Source organism: Heterocephalus glaber, unplaced genomic scaffold, assembly GCF_053883595.1.
Source record: "Heterocephalus glaber isolate CG9 unplaced genomic scaffold, H.glaber_assembly_v1.0 deba00001687, whole genome shotgun sequence".
In the NCBI taxonomy this organism is placed as follows: domain Eukaryota; kingdom Metazoa; phylum Chordata; class Mammalia; order Rodentia; family Bathyergidae; genus Heterocephalus; species Heterocephalus glaber.
The window spans coordinates 2936044-2951953 of NW_028258412.1; the positions used below are offsets into that span (position 1 = coordinate 2936044).

Genomic DNA, 15910 nt, shown 5'->3' on the forward strand with positions numbered 1-15910 from the left:
GGAAAAACTGGTTTTGGGGTGCTGTTGAGGACATTGATGGAGATTATTGATGGAGATTACTGGAGGGCATCTAAGCCTGAGGTGCTGTGAGAGGTGCTGGGGAGGGAATTGGGCTGAGAGAACACAACTCCTGCCTCTGCAGCAGTGAAGTTGCACCAGGCCTCAGGATCCTGCTGCTTAGCTCTGAGCATCTGAGACGCCAGCACAGGTGGGCACCCCCCTGGTCCCTTCCCTGCCGGCAGGGAACACAGTCAGGGGTGTCTGAAGGAGTGGTCTTGTCTGGCTGTGTGGCTTCCAGGACCTTCGCTCCGGCCACTTCCCAGACTGCCCCACCTCTGGCAGGGAAGGGCTCAGACAGGCTGCACCTGCTCAGTGCCCTCCAGGGTCCCCCACCTGCACAAGATGATGTGGGGACCCAAAGCATGGGTCTGTAAGCCACTCCATGTCTGGGCTTCGCTGCTGTGCTCCCACCCGGACCCCAACACCCAGGCCTGAGACAGGTCCTTCGGGAACTGAGTGGTCTGCCTCATGCTTAGCGCTCTCCCCACATGCTGTTTGTCTGCTTCAAGATCCTTTGTTATTTCCTGAGGCTTTGCAGCAAGCACCACCTCCTCCAGGGAGAACTCCATGATGCCTCGATCCAAATTAGATGCTCTTGTTCCTGCACTCTCATGGACCAGAACTCCTGCCCAAATGCCTGGCTTGTGAGCTAAAATCTGGCCCTGCCCTGTGACCCCTTTGGGCAGCAGAGTGCCCAGCACATAGTAGGAGCTCAGAAAATGTTAGGGGAAGGAGTGAAAAGAGAAGAAGTAAAAGAGAGAGAGGACAGAGAGATACAAGGAGAAGAAAGGAATGTGAGTTCGAGTCTGTCTGCGACTGGTGCGGCCACAGCTGGGCACCGGCACCCTCTCCGTCAGGGAGGGGTCTGCCGGCGCCCCCCGAGGCCTGTGGCGGGCTGGTCACCTGTGTGTGTGGCTCACATGTTTAGGACCTACAAAGAGTGACCGCAGCACATTTTACAGTTTAGGTCCTGAGATTAACAAGCTCTTGGCCTCTTGGCATCAGAGCAGAAAGGTCTGTGCCACAGCCTAGCGGGGCACCCCACACCTCACACATGAGTGACCGCCTTGTCACCCAAGAAAAGGTGGCTGGTAACAGCAAAGCGAAGTGGTGCAGGCAGGCGTCTCCTCACAGTGTCTCAGATCCCAGGCTACCCTGGACCTGGCTCCCCTGCGGTGGGAAGGGCACCAAGCCCTGGCCCTGCCAGCAGCTGCACCAACCTTCCCTGGTCCTAAGTCTGGGGCCTGGCATGGATGCACTGCTTCCCTACAGTCACACAGAGCCTGCCCAACCCTCACATGACCGCATCTCTCCTCTCTGTGCCCCCAGCCTGAACCTGAGCAACAGCGACATCCTGACTATCTACGATGGTGACGAGGTCGTGCCCCACATCCTGGGCCAGTACCTGGGGAGCAACAGCCCGCAGAAGCTGTACTCCTCCACACCAGACCTGACCATCCAGTTCCACTCCGACCCTGCCGACCTCATCTTCGGGAAGGGCCAGGGATTCATCATGAACTACATAGGTGAGTGTCTCGTCCAGCCGGGTGTTTTCTTTGGGCTAAGATGTGGCATAAAGTGGCTTCCTCTGGCTCTGTGTGTGGAAGGTTTTATGCCACACAGGTCTGTTACTGTATTAGCAGAATTAATGGACATAGTTTTTAAGAGCCCAAGCTCTCTAGACAGGAGGACAAGGATTTGAGTCCTACTACTATCATCAATGTCTGTGTGACCTTGGGCAATTTACTGAACCTCTCTGAGCCTCCTTTTTGCCATCTGTAAAAGGGAGATAAAAGGTGATGCCTCTTCTGCAATGTGGATACCAGGATTCAGTAGGTAATGCCTCCTAACATGAAGACTCACGTTGTTTCATTTGTAGTCAGCTGAGATTTTACATAGTCAGCACACTCCGCCATATATCCGCCACTTCTCAAAGCATTATCTGCACCTTTTTGCCTGGCCGATGCTCAGCTCCCTCTGAGTGTGGACAGTGCTTGGCGTTGAGATGCTGGGAGTGGATTTCAGGGAATATGGGATACCGAGCAAGGAAAGTGGGGGCAGCCTGCACAGCCAGAGCGGTCCCGTTTCGCAGCATGGGTGGTAGGGAAAGGAATCCTGCACTTGACTGTGTTGTTGAACTTGACATGCTCGTGAGGCATTTGGGAGAGCAGTTAGTGGGGAGCTGCTTGGATGAATCTGGGGTCTGTGTCAAGGATGGAAGTACGATTCCGGAGCCAGTGGGATGGTGGCCATTGTTGAAACCAGGGGACTGGGTGTGGGTGTGGAGGGAGCAGATCCAGGGAGAGAAGAGGACATGCCCAGTATGGAGCGTGGGGGAGCAGGGATGGATGGTGGGGCCACTGCCAGCTGGGGAGAGTCACAGGAGAGAGGGATGTGAGAGGGTGGATCGGGGTTGGGGTCCCCAGGGCCGATGTGCACTTGGCAGAGTGATTGGAGAAGACATTGCTTGTTTGCTTGGCTTTAAAATGAGCAGTGAGTGGCAGTCTGGCAGCCACAGTGAGGTCAAGGTAGACCTCTCAGCTTCCCTGTGTGAGTGACGTTGAAAGAAAGAGTGGTTCCCCTGCAGAGTCTCAACTCCACGTGCCACCTTGCGCCTGCCAGGGTCACCACCCTAGTCCAAACTGCCACCAGGCCCCCAGCCCTGAGGAACTAGGACACCGTGATATCCCATGGAGCCCGCCATGGAAGATACTTGGACTCCTAACAGAGCATCGGGTCCAACCCTGCAGTGTCACAGTGAGGAGAAGGGACTTGCTCTTAGGGGGCAGAGCTGAGGTCCATGCCTCTCCTAGTTGGTCAAACCCCCATGTTCTGGCAGCAGCAGCAGAGAATCAGGAAGACACAGGGGAGATGAACGCAGCTTCTTTTGCTGTCTAAATGATAGGCAGCCCCACCCTCGAGTTCACTAAAGGACTCAGCCACCAGTTAGGGCATGTGCTTGCTCTCCAGGACCTAGACTGGCACCTCAGCCCCCAGGGTGGAGCAGGGAGAAGGAGGATTCATGCTGCTAACCCCCTCATCACCAAAGACCCTGAGGCTGGCACAGCGTCGTACTTCAGTTCTTTCTTTCCCTTGGCCTAGAGCACTGCCCACTGCCCTCTCACAGAAGCTGTCCTCCTGTGCCTTGCTTTGCACCTACAATGCAAGCCACTCCACTGGCAGTTTTTGGCCCAGGCAGCCTCTGCATGCTAAAATAAGGCCCTTGCTTTTTCTGTTCCCCACTGGTGACCATTTTTCATCCTCACCAGCTACATGTCCTCAAGTATTGATCCTCTTTGTTATGTTTCTCAGGGGCCTTTTTACCCCTGATTGTGCTGCTGACTATTTGCAGAGTGTGATGGCAGCTGCTCTGAGTTCCCCCACCCCCTGGCTCATCAAGGGCTGGCTCGAGTGGACTGTCAGGCAAGGCCTCCTCCCAGTCGGCTGCCTGTGGGGATAGGCTGGCTTACTGTGTCCCCAGAGACTTCCCTTCCCCAGGCTGAAAGATGAGGTCATTGTTGTGCTGCTGTATCCCTGGTGCCCAAGTCAGTCCTGCAGAACCTTGTTCGGCCACATGCCAAAAACCCGACTCTCTCCAAGGCTGATCAAGGTGAACTAGAAAGTCTGGCCACAGTCTGTTTGGCAACATCTTGAAGAGTTCTTATTAAATGAACTTGAAACTTAGATTTGCGTGACACTTTACAGTTGCCGAGTACACACACTCACACACACACACACACACACACTTTATTTTCAAATGCATTTTCTCTATTTTCCCAAGAGTTTGGCTCATAAAAATCTCTTGACGTCTCCTGTATCCTAGGTTCTGCGTGGTCCCCAGGATCTAGGAATGAGCAGACCCCTCTCCTGCCCTTGAGGCAGCTAGGGAGAATGGCAGAAACATTCCCGTCCATAGCCAACATCAGGGGCCTGTAACAGTGTTGTGGAAGAGACACTTGGGAACTCTAGAGAATGCTTCCCAGAAATGCACAGCCAGAAGGATTCAAGTAGTTGAGGGATAGGGGACAGGAGGAGACAGAGGAGTTTCATTTCTTCTTATTTCTGCTAAAGATGCCAGGTATGGTTGTCTATATCTGTAATCCCAGCACTCAGGAGGGTGAAGTAGGAGGATCACTGTGAGTTTCAACCCAGACTGGGCTACATGGCAAGACCTTGTCTCAAGAAAAAAGAGAGAGAGGGAGGGAGAGGGAGAGAGAGAGAGATTTACACATTTTATTTCATAGGTATGGGGATGAATGTGTGTGTGTCTATGTGTTTCTGTGTGTGTGTGTGTGTGTGTGTGCATGCAAGCAAGAGAGACAGAGACAGAGAGACAGAAAGTGGGGATTGAACCCAGAGCCTTTTGAATGCCAGGCAAGTACTCTGCCACTGAGCTACACCCTCAGGCTTTTTTAATATTTTGTGATGGGGTCTCACTAAGTTGCCCAAGTTGGCCTCAAACCTGCAATCCTCCTCCCTCAACCTCTTAATTAGCTGGGATTATTGACATGCACCACTGTACCTGGCTCTACCTTTAATTTTGATGCCAGTCAATTGTTTGTATCTATATATGTTAAAGATTATGTTCAAAATCACTCAGCAGAGATCATGCCTGTTGTTGCTGGAGAAGGATACTGTGATGGATTAGTGATGTCTGTCATGGTCACAGGAGAAGCATTTGTTACCCTGGGTCTAGATTTTACCAGACTTAGAAGCAATTTTTGTTTAGTATAGGAGTCAGATGGCAGGGTCAGGGGGTTCTGGGGCATCAGAAGAGTTCTGAAGCTCCTAGACTGACTGAAAGGCCTACACCCAGCTCTGGGCCTATATGATTCTGATCCCCAGGTTATACAGAGATACAGAGATCTGACTTCCTTGTTCTGCCCTGTGCCTGGCCCATTGTCTGGAGCCAAGTGTATAGGGATAGAAAAGGGGACTAGAAAAAGCAGAGATGAGTGAGAAATGTTTTTGAAGGAGACACTGCCTCCTGCATGTTTGTTTTTCTAATTGTAGGGTAATAAACAAGTTCTGTTTTGTAAGTCAACTCCATTTGGATGGTACTGGCCCCCTAGGGGGGACTAAGGACTGGGAGGTCTCAGCTGGACCCAAAGGGTGCTCTGAATGATTAGTGATGTCTGCTTCAGAGAAGAAGCTGGTGAATGGCAGTGTGTATTCAGTGCCTGAGGTCCCTTCTGTTGTCCAGAAGTTGGGCCTTGCTAAGCTTGATGATGAGCCTGAAATCATGACTTTAGACCCTTAGTGACTACCAGGGTGCTCACAAAATATTAGTCCAAGTAGTAGACAGACCCATCTAATTCATCTTAGTGTTTGCCCAACACTGTTCTGTCCTGCTCATCTGTTAAGTCTTGCAGTGCCCTTTGGGATAGACAGGGCCATGGTACTTGATCCTGCTCTGTACCCGAGGGTGCTGAAACTTAGAGCAATTGATGCATGCGCTAGCATCACACAGCTTCCTAAGGCAAGTGGACTAGAAGAGAAATCTTCCAACTTCTGGGCCGGTTAGCACAGTTAATGGGCCCTAAGGGATGAATGCTTCCAGAACCTCCATGTAAGCTGCTGGGTCATGCAGACACTCAAGTCACATCCTGGGACTATCTAGGAACTGAAGAATGGGCAGGTTATGTGTCTTTGCCAAGGCTACCCAAGGAGTAAAAAGTGGGGCTACAGTTGGGACCAAGCCGTGTGACATGGTGGCAGACACTGAGTCCACATCACCAAAGAGGCAGAAGGTCCCACAGCATGGTGGCCACACTGAGAAGTCAGACGGGTGGACCGTCCTCAGCCTCACAGCATCTGGTCCAGGAAAGCTGCGTTTCTAGTATGTGCCCCCATTTCTCCCCTTTCCTTCATAGTTCCAGAATTTGCAGCTGTGTCCCAAATCCGGGACTTAACTAATTTTCCAAAGGCCTAAAAATAGAAGCCCCTGTCCCCACCAAGCAATTCCAGAAGCCATTTCCCAGTCTGCTTCTCTGTGCAGACACCCAGGAGATCTCCCTTCTCCAAATAAAATTGTGATGAAATCCCAGGAAAAGCCATTGCTTGCTTCTCCGAATGACTTTCCTGCAGACAGTGGCGGCACTTTGCTTTCCCCAGAAGTGCCTGAGAGCTGCAAATTAATTACACAACATAATTAGCTCTCTTCTCCAAATCTGTGCAGTGGGCACTTGGATGCAAGAAGAGTAATAGTAGGCTTTGGACGGTTGCCTTAGCGACAAGGCTTTGCAAGAGGACAACAAGAATGATGATATGCTTGGGGGAGCATTTTTTGGAGTATGGTTAACATTCACCGATTATGTGCAATTTGATTTGAAGAATCTACCAATAATTACTTTTATTTTAATAGATAAGCATTTATCTTAATATGCATTGCAAGTATAGGTGTTCCTCATTTGCCAAATGCATGGATTTACACTTATGGGTCTAAGTGTAGTGGTTATCTACTATCATGTAAATAGACTGCATCCCAAATTAGCCGTCCACCTGTATTATCACACAGTCTCTGGGGATGGGATTGCAGGCATAGCCTTAACTGGGTGGATCTGCCTCATGGCCTCTCGTGTGGGGGCAGTAGAGGCAGCAGTGAGAGATGTGGTTATCTGAGTGCTTGGCTGAGGGTGGAGGACCTGTTTCCATGTGACTCACACAGGTGGCTGACCAGGCCAGTGCCACTTGTTCACGACAGGCCTCAGTTTCTCCCCTTGTTGATCCTCCAGAGGGCTTCTTGGGCATCCTCACATGGTAGCTGCTTCCTCCAGAGCAAGTGACCCAAAAGAGCCGAGGAACCTCCTTGGAAGTTATGCACAGTCTTCTTTGCAGTGGCCGAGGCAGTGCCGCTGGGGGCCACACAGGGTGTGCATTCGAGTGGGTAAGAGTGGTCAGGGAGACCTTGGGTGATGTCTACCCCAGGCGGGTGGGCACCGCCCTGACCATTCCCTCGTGATGGTGAAGAACCAGAGACCCCAAGAGAAGTGATGGTCACCAAGTCCGTTGAGTGGCAGGACTAGGATTCTGCCTGACTCTAAAACCCAAACTGGTTTTAGCAAACCAAGAAAATGTTTGGTAAGCTCAGTATCCCGTGGGGAAAGGTAACTGTAACATCTTGCTGTAGAAGAGTTCTAAAGGGATTGGGAAGTGTGTTACTGATTTCCAGGGGCCTTTTCTTCTTTGTGTTCTTCCTCAACATTTGTAAAGGGAAACCCAAGCAGAAAGGCCGGGTCCTCATCTAAGGAGGATGTTTTTGTTTTAAAGAGGTGTCAAGGAATGACTCCTGCTCAGATTTGCCCGAGATCCAGAACGGCTGGAAAACTACATCTCACACGGAGCTGGTGAGGGGAGCCAGAATCACGTACCAGTGTGACCCCGGCTACGACATTGTGGGGAGCGACACCCTAACCTGCCAGTGGGACCTCAGTTGGAGCAGCGACCCCCCATTTTGTGAAAAAAGTAAGAATTGCCTTGTTTACTTCCCTTAGCCAGTGGATGGTAACTCCCTCCCAGGGGTATTTTTTCTCTTTTGCATGGAAGTGATGTAGGTAATCTAAATGTGGCACTGGCTCCTCTCATCCCTGCCAACTCATCAGTGTTGCTCACAAATGTTATCTTGGCTTTCAGTGTCATCTCAGGTCCACGTGCCTTCTGTGCCTGGCAGGTGATGTAGACGGGTGAAACAGATTGAGTGTAAGGCAATAGGGAGCAGTGGGAACTGTGGCGAATGGGTGTATGCGTAGCCTGTGTGAGAAAGACAATTCCATTCAGGTCTTTAAACACCTGTAGTAGCCGAGCGAAAAACAAAGTTTAAGTTCGAGCCCCCCCGCCCCACTTCTAAACTTCTGTCACCAGATGTAGCTGAATTCCTCACGGAGCCTCCGCCCCGGTGTCCTGCTCCCCTGTGCCTGCTCATCCTTCTTGCTCGCAGTGCTCAGAGTCCAGCACCGTGAAAAGGTGGATAAAGGAAGCGCTCTTGGCCTCCACACTGGAGGGACGAGCTACATTTGCAAGTGGCTTCCTGCCCTGACCAGTCAAGCCCCAGACCCCAACCCTCTTGCTGGGACTCCTGCGTGACACTTTGGGGGACTGTTCCTCACACCTTGAACCAGAATAGCACCAGCAGAAATACTAGGTGTTAGCAGGAAAAGACGTTGCTGAGGAAGAGATGTGGAGACTGCCTACAATTCCCACTGTAGACTTTTCAACGTCAAAGAATATTTATTGTGGGAGACTTAGAAGAACCTGCCAAAGATCCACAAAGTTGACTGCATATATGTTCCTGGACTTTCTGCAACAGTGTGTGGGGTGTGTGCGTGTGTGTGTGGGTGTGAGTGTGGGTAATAGATAATGACAAAGTGAGGAGTGAGCCCACCCATCACCAACTCATTAAAGTTGTCTATAGCATCATCATTATTGATTATTTAGGGGCAGGACATAACTATTTTGCCAAGAAAAATCAAGTCAGAGTAAACAGATTTTTAGGGTTTTTTCCCATTTAAAACTTTTTCATTTTGTCAGTGTTAAACTCAGTGTGAGGGTGTTGCTGCTTTCTCTTCCAGTGAAATGAGGTCACCAGAACCTCCTGGCACAATGGAGTCCCCACCCCCAGGTCACCAGATACTGTGAACGCCGTTCTGTGGGTTAAAGCACCCTCAACTTTCATAGATGTATATGACCATGCTTTCATATTACATTGACAACAAAGGCTGCCTTATGGTACCAAGAATTGTTAAAATTACAAAGCAGAAAGTGAAAATCCTTCATTACTTTCTCTCTGGAAATGGTACCTCTGTTAAAAACGTCTCTATATTTCAATGGTGTGATATATGCATACATATATCACATGTTATACAGGCATATATGTGTATGTTTGTGGTATATATAGGCACACATAGATCTAGATAAAGCAGCTATTTCTATTAGATATATGTCTGGATAGCTATTTCTGTTTATTGCATATTTATCTAAATAGACAGCTATGTCTATCTATATCCATGTATCTACACCCAAATAGAGAGATGGAACAAAAAAAGGAAAGAAGAAAGGGAGGGAAGGAGGGAGGGAGGGAGGAAGGAAGGAAGGAAGGAAGGAAGGAAGGAAGGAAGGAAGGAAGGAAGGAAGGGCAAGCTACAGATAGAGGTATTTTACCATGAAAGGATCCATTTTTGCAACCTGCTTAGCAACTGGGTTTTTTTACTCAGAAATATGGATGTCTTTTTGTATCACACACATTGTCCACTTCATTCATTTTTAATTGGTTTATTGTTTTTCTTTTATCTGTATTGATTTTGTTAATTAAAAGAGCAATAGCTGCTTGTTTGACTGCATCCAAGGGCTATAGAGAAGGCAGGGAAGGCCCTCACTTCATTCTTTCCACAGCCACTCAGTGCTTCTTGGAAGGGCTCATTGCATTGAACTCTCTCCCCAGGTTAAAGGATTTGTACTGTTTCCTTTTTATCATTATGGATAATGGGTTAGTGCATAACCTTATCCCTAGATCTTGGGCCCTCATGTAAATTCTCTGGGCAAATTCCTGAAAGAGGAATGAAATTTGAGTCTCTTTCCTCCGGGCCTATTCTCTGGCTGTTTTGTTCAGCAAAAGATGTACTAACTTCCAATAGAGTAAAGAAGCAAATTAGGACATTTTCTAGACCATTCAGGAAACTGCTCAGCTGATGCCAAGTGGTCCGGTTCTGTCTTCACAGTTATGTACTGTACTGACCCCGGCGAGGTGGACCACTCAACCCGCTTAATCTCCGACCCAGTGCTGCTGGTGGGAACCACCATCCAGTACACCTGCAACCCTGGCTTCGTGCTGGAAGGGAGCTCGCTGCTCACCTGCTACAGCCGTGAGACCGGCACGCCCATCTGGACGTCTCGCCTGCCCCACTGCGTCTGTGAGTCCTGTCTGTTCCCTTGGGTCCAGCGCCTGGACTCAGGCTTGCTTCCTCTTGCTCAGGATGGAGTCTGGGTTGCTGGGAAGGGGCCTTCTACTTTGGGACGGTAGGGCTTTTTGTTTTCACAGTGCTAGGGATTGAACACCGGGCTTTGTGCATGCTGGGAAAGTGCCTTAGCACTGAGCTGCACCTCACCCAGCCAGTTTTGTTTTAAGAGAGGGTTTCACTAAGCTGCCCAGGCTGGCCTCAAACTTGTGATCCTCCTGCCTCAGCCTCTCTAGTAGCAAGAATTACAGGTGTGCTCCTGGCAACCAGTAGAGGGTGAGGGGGACTTTTTCACGATTACTATCAAGCCACAATTGTTAACAGTGACTAGGAGCACTTATCCTAGAACATTCAGATGCTATCAGGCATCTTACTAGTCCTCTACCAAATTTTCCTCATTCTCTCCGGGAGCCCTGGGAGCTTGGCATTATTGTCTTCACTTTAAGAAGAAGGTGCTAAAGTTCAGAGGTGAAATCACTGCCTCAGGTTACATGGTTGGTAAACAGTAGAGGTTGAGTCCAAACCCAGAGCCCAGGAAGCCAAAGGGCAGTCAGGTTCTCAGGTTCACACCATTGCTAAAAGCAAGCGTGAATTATGTAGGAGGAACAGAAGCAGGGCTGGGGCAGAGTTCCGTGGCAGAGCACTTGTCTCACACTAGTCCTTTAAGAGTCCTCACCCCAGCACCTGCACCCATGACCTTTCTTGGAAATAGGACCTTTACAGGTTTGATCAGCTTGTGGGGAGGCCACACGGGACTGGGAGGGTGGGCGTCCTAGGGGGAAGAGGAAGCAGTGCAGAGGGGCACGCACCTGGAGCCCCCACTAAGGAGGCTGAGGCAGGAGGATCGCTTGAGCCCAGGAGTTCAGAACCAGCCTGGGCCATATAATAAGACATTGTCTCAAAAACAAAATAAGTGAATAAAAAATAAAATAAAAAGAGGGAACTCCGGACACAGAAGGAGACCCAAGCGCTGGGTCCACACCATGTGAGAACAGGTGGAGACAAGCACTACAGCAGAAAGCCAAGGGCTCCAGGGCCCACCAGCCCCAGCCCCATGCAGGAAGGGTGGGGAGGGATCTCTGGCTCATGATGACACCAAGCATGATCAGAAGCCACTTTAGTGACTCAGGTGCAGAGGCCCAGAGATGAAAAGCTAAAAATAAAAGTGGAGATGCCATTTTTACAAAAGGAAAAGCGTGTACTCATGAGGCCTGACTCCCGTAGTCCTGTGGTTACACTGCTCTGAGGTCCCCCAGCAGTGAGCCCCTTCTCTGAGTCCCCTACCCCAAGCTCGGCCCTGGAGTTTTAGAGCTGGGCTGAGGGCTTCCCCACACTTGCACTCATGAGCCCAGGAGAGTGGGCCCAGTCAGGCGTTGTGGTTCCCGGAAGCGTGAAGAAAAGTCCAGCCTTCAGTTGCAGCAATGTTACAGGCCAGCAAGGCTGACAGGAGGCGACAGTTGAGTCAGGAGACTCCAGCATCAAGGTATCCCGCCTTGAAGGATGTCAGCTGGGTTCTGAAGGTAGTTTGAAGGGTGTGGTTGTGCAACATATGATATTGCAGCTCTAAAGCATTCAACGACTGAAGAAAGAGAACAGCCCCAGTTGACACCATCCTCAGCATGCCAAGCCCTTCCCCAGTACTGACATGCATAATGCTGGGAGCTGCATGGGGCCAGATTTGATGGTAAGGTGGATGAGGACACACCAGAATATTTTTGCAAGCCTGCCTTTCTGTTGAATGTCGCTCAGTAGCAGCATTCACCATATTTTTTTATCATGTCTGGCGATCCCACAGCTATGAATCTGGCAACATCCAGTGAGGCTTGTGTGGGTGGCAGATAGCTTGCTGAGAGACTGCGGTTCTCTGGGAGGCCCTGGCTCTTCCCTGGTGGCCCCAGAACATCCCAAACTTTTGCCTTGAGGGTTTCTCCACTGCTGCCGCTGCCATGGCCAGAGGTGGCCGAGGAGGAAGATCCCACTGATGAGGGGTCCCCAATGGCCCCACCTTGGCCAGCATGAATGTCCATTTTTCACTCAGAAACTCTGGTTCCTGCAAGAGCAGTGTCTCAGAGAAACTCATTACAGCCCGGGGGGGGGGGATGGGAGCACAAGAAGGGATCTTATTACACCAGAGCTGTCACATGGACAAGACTCTAAGTCTGGCAGCAAAAAGATTTAAAACAGAGTGAGCTGACCATGCATACAGAAACTTGTCACCACGTGGCTGGCACACAGTGAGTGCTCAGTTCGTGTTGGTTGCTAATTACCACTCAATTCCAATGCTGCCATACTTGTGGGGCACATTACAAGCCATGTGTAACAGTAATGAGGGAGCCCGGCTTTGAGCATTTGCTCAAACATGTTTTCAATATGTAGACATTTTTCCTAAAGTTAAAGATGGGGAAATGGAGAGAAAAATAGAAAAGTAGGCAGGTGTATGTCTGTACACCATCTGTCCAGTTCCTTTGAGAAAGCACAGGACAACGTCACACCAACTGCAACCAGAATTGTTTAAGATCCTGGACCAGGGGTTTTCAAAGAAAGTCAATTTTGCTCCCCAGAGAATATTTGCCATGCAGTCTCTGGAGATGCTGCCGGCTGTCACAATTTAAGGGGAGGAGCTGCAGTGCTCCTGATGCCGCCCACCATGAAGAGTGGCTCCACCCACTTAGATGGAAGGTGAGCATGAGGGTCATATCTGTGTGGCAATACCAAAATGAATTCCTAGATATCCAGCCTCACAGTGTCTGTCTCCCTGGCTGCTCACAGCAAAAGCTGGTTATTTCGGTCGTGACTGTTCCTACCTCTGAGGATTTGGAGGATTAGAAGTAATCTATGCAAATCATCTAAGGCAGGATGGATGTTCAAACATTTCAGAAACGAATCAGTTAAATGGTGAATTAATGTATTAACCATCCCAAGATACCAAAGCATTAGCTCTAAGCCCTTGCTGAACTTTAGAATTGCAGGACTTTTTAAAAACATACCAGAGGTGTTAATTAAATTAAAATAAAGGGTGGAGCCAGAGTCCCGGTAACTAGATCCCAGCCCTTCACCCAGGTGAGAAGACTGGGAGCCAACGCGCCTCTTCCCAGACTGGCTGTCCCACCTCCGCCACCCCCAGCTCAATCACTGTTGGCCCGTTTACTCTGTCTCCAGGACTGTGCAGGACCCAGGGCAGCCACATCTGTGCCATCCACACCGGAAGGACTTAGGTTACAGGTCTTCTCTGTGTGTCTTGTGTGTGTGTGTGTGTGATGCTGGGAATCAAACCCAGGGCCTTCACACTGAGCTACATCCCGGCCTTTTTTATTTTTTATTTTGAGACAAGGTCTCACTAAGTTGCAGTTGTCCAGGCTGCAACTGAACTTACAGTCCTCCTACCTCACCCTCGCAGAACGCGTCCGTATCTGTCTTACTCGTCGTTGTATTCCCAGGGCCAAGATCAGTGCCTGGTACGTGGAAGGTGCTCGGTAAATGTTTGTTGTATTAATTAATCGCTGTTAATTCGTGAAAGAAAATTGCAGGAAAGGGTTGGGGGAATTCCTTCTGGAGTCCCACTGCCGCCTGCTGGTCATACTGTTGAACTTCAGGAACTGGGCTGGGGTTTCCCCTTAGGGGCCTTAGGCAGCCTTCTCCACCCCAAAAGGGAGGGGGAGGGGGAAGGCGAGGGAGAGGGAGAGGTGGGCTTCTCCTCTGCATTTCCGCCCTAGGCTGTGATACAGTGACCTGACCTCTCTGCCCTGCTAGACTGAGTTCTGGGAAAACAAATCATAATTCTCAAGACTAATATAGCTCCTAGCCAGGCCTGGCAGAGAAGAGGTGAAGAGCCAGTGTCTGCTGCACTGGAAAAAGAATCCAGAGAGCGGTTCTGTACTGTCGGGCACCTAAAAGAACCTGCTGCGCTTGCCAGCCAGCATTAGGCGCTTCTCCAGAGGCACCAACATGGCAGTGCCCGATGAGTGCATTTTCTGCCTTGTTTGGCATTAGAAACTAGGATAATTTAACTAACATCCAAAATCCGTGATTATGGGAGTGTTATTTAGAATGAGGCTAAATTCTATAGCTCGACTTAAATGGAGAAACAAGTTAATAGAAATTTTTTAAAAATACGCAGTAAGCAATAGGGCAGTTGGTGTGAGACTAGGACAAGAAGTATAACAGCCATCAGAAGAATCGGGGTTTCTCTGCTCATACTATGCTCTGATCACATGCAGGAGCCGGTGTGTTCTTCATCATCACCCAAAGGGAAGCCCATTTTACTGACAAGGAAACTGAGGCTCAGAGAGGCCTCTGTGCTCACAGACATACACTGGGATCTGCGTCCCAGGCCCTTGAATGCTTGGTCTCATGCACTTTACTCTGTGGCCCTCCTTTAATTAAACTGATGGTCAGGAAACATTTACTGGGCACCTACGGGTACCAGGCTGCTGAGGATGCAGCCATGGGTTTAGCTCAGCTCAGAATCACAGCTTCTCTCAGAGGAATCACTAGACCATGGTCAGTACTGGTTCTTATCCAGATGCCATTCATGTTTAGCACAGAGATGCAGGTACTGGGGTGCGGGAAGCTCAGGGATGGGGCTTGCCTGCATGTGAGGCCCTGGGTCCCCAGCACACTGCTCCCCCCAAGAAGGAACTAAGGGCCACTCTGCTTACAAAAGAAAGCATCAAAACATGATGTCAGGCTATAAGAAATAAAAGTAACAGTCCCCACCCCACACACTGCCGGTCCTTTTAGGTCTCATCCCTGGAAGGATCACAGTGGGCTTGCCTGGAAAGGGCCCGTGCCCACCTCCAGGAAGTGCCTGAAATGGTTCTGGGCCTCAGTGCAGGGGCAGCCTCCCCAGAAGTGCCAGTGGCGAACTTCAAGGACTCAGGTGACCTTCATTTAGCAGGAGAATGAGCCATGGCTCCACCTGGGCTCAGGCCTTGAGGTGCTGCCCATGTCTGGGAGCTGGATCCACAGGGCGTCTCCACAGTCGCAGGCTGCCGCTCCCCCCACGGGTCTGACCATCCCTGCCCTAGGCCGCACTGGGGCCTCTTTGGGACATGCAGGGCCCTGAGTCTAACAGCACCTGCCACTTCTTATTTACGCATGGTCTGGCTGCCTTGGAGTGTCTTGACTGCAAGCCATGGCAGGGCAGGAATGGCATCTGATTCTACTCCTGACCCCGGCTGGTCACGTGGCCAGGCCTGCAGGGAGCACTTAGCAAAGGCTTTCTGAATGAATGCGTGCGTGCCTGCCAGAGCACATCTGCATGGTCACACAAGACGCACCTCCAGCCACATAGTGATCTACAAAGTCCCTTCCCGGATCCTGACTTCTGCACTGGCTGGATGTCCAGGGTGGAAAGAAAATAGCTCCTAACTGCTGATGACGGCCCCCACTGGAGTATAAGGAAAAATCCTTCCATCTCAAGGGTAAAAGTCATCCCATCAACCCATAATTCTTTCAAGGAGATCAAAGCCCAAATTCTTCACAAGTGGGGATAACTTTGCTAAAACATCTTCAGCCATTCATTCATTTGCCCATTGAAAAGGTGATACAATTAGGAGCCTATAGGGCCAGGTGAGTGCTACGTGTGAACAATAGGGAATGGTAGGGATTGCGGCTAAAATGAACCTCAGTCCTATTCTAAGGAGACAGCTGCTACTTAAATCCACCAGCTAATCATTGAGCAGGTTGTCTGATCATCTAGTGCTTCAGAAAAAACCAGAAATCTTGATTATTATATGAACCAACCTGATCTGTGGAAACTCAGTGGTTATTCTTTTTTTTTTTTTTTTTTTTGGTACTGGGGATTGAACTAGGGTCCTTGAGCTTGCAAGACAGGCAGTGGAAACACTGAGCTAAATCCCCAGGCCTCAGTGGTTATTCTTAAATTTATATTACATGAG

At 49.9% G+C, this 15910-nt stretch overlaps 1 protein-coding gene across 3 annotated transcripts in view; it reads left to right on the forward strand.

The window, feature by feature from the left end:
• The window catches only part of Sez6l (seizure related 6 homolog like), a 183517-nt gene that overhangs the window by 153169 nt on the left and 14438 nt on the right, over positions 1–15910 (forward strand). For all 3 annotated transcript variants that reach the window (XM_021257143.2, XM_021257144.2, XM_004843341.4), the window contains exons 10-12: positions 1390–1586; positions 7330–7524; positions 9774–9965. In XM_021257143.2, the coding sequence (XP_021112802.2) occupies positions 1390–1586; positions 7330–7524; positions 9774–9965 (584 nt within the window). The remainder of the gene's footprint in view (positions 1–1389; positions 1587–7329; positions 7525–9773; positions 9966–15910) is intronic.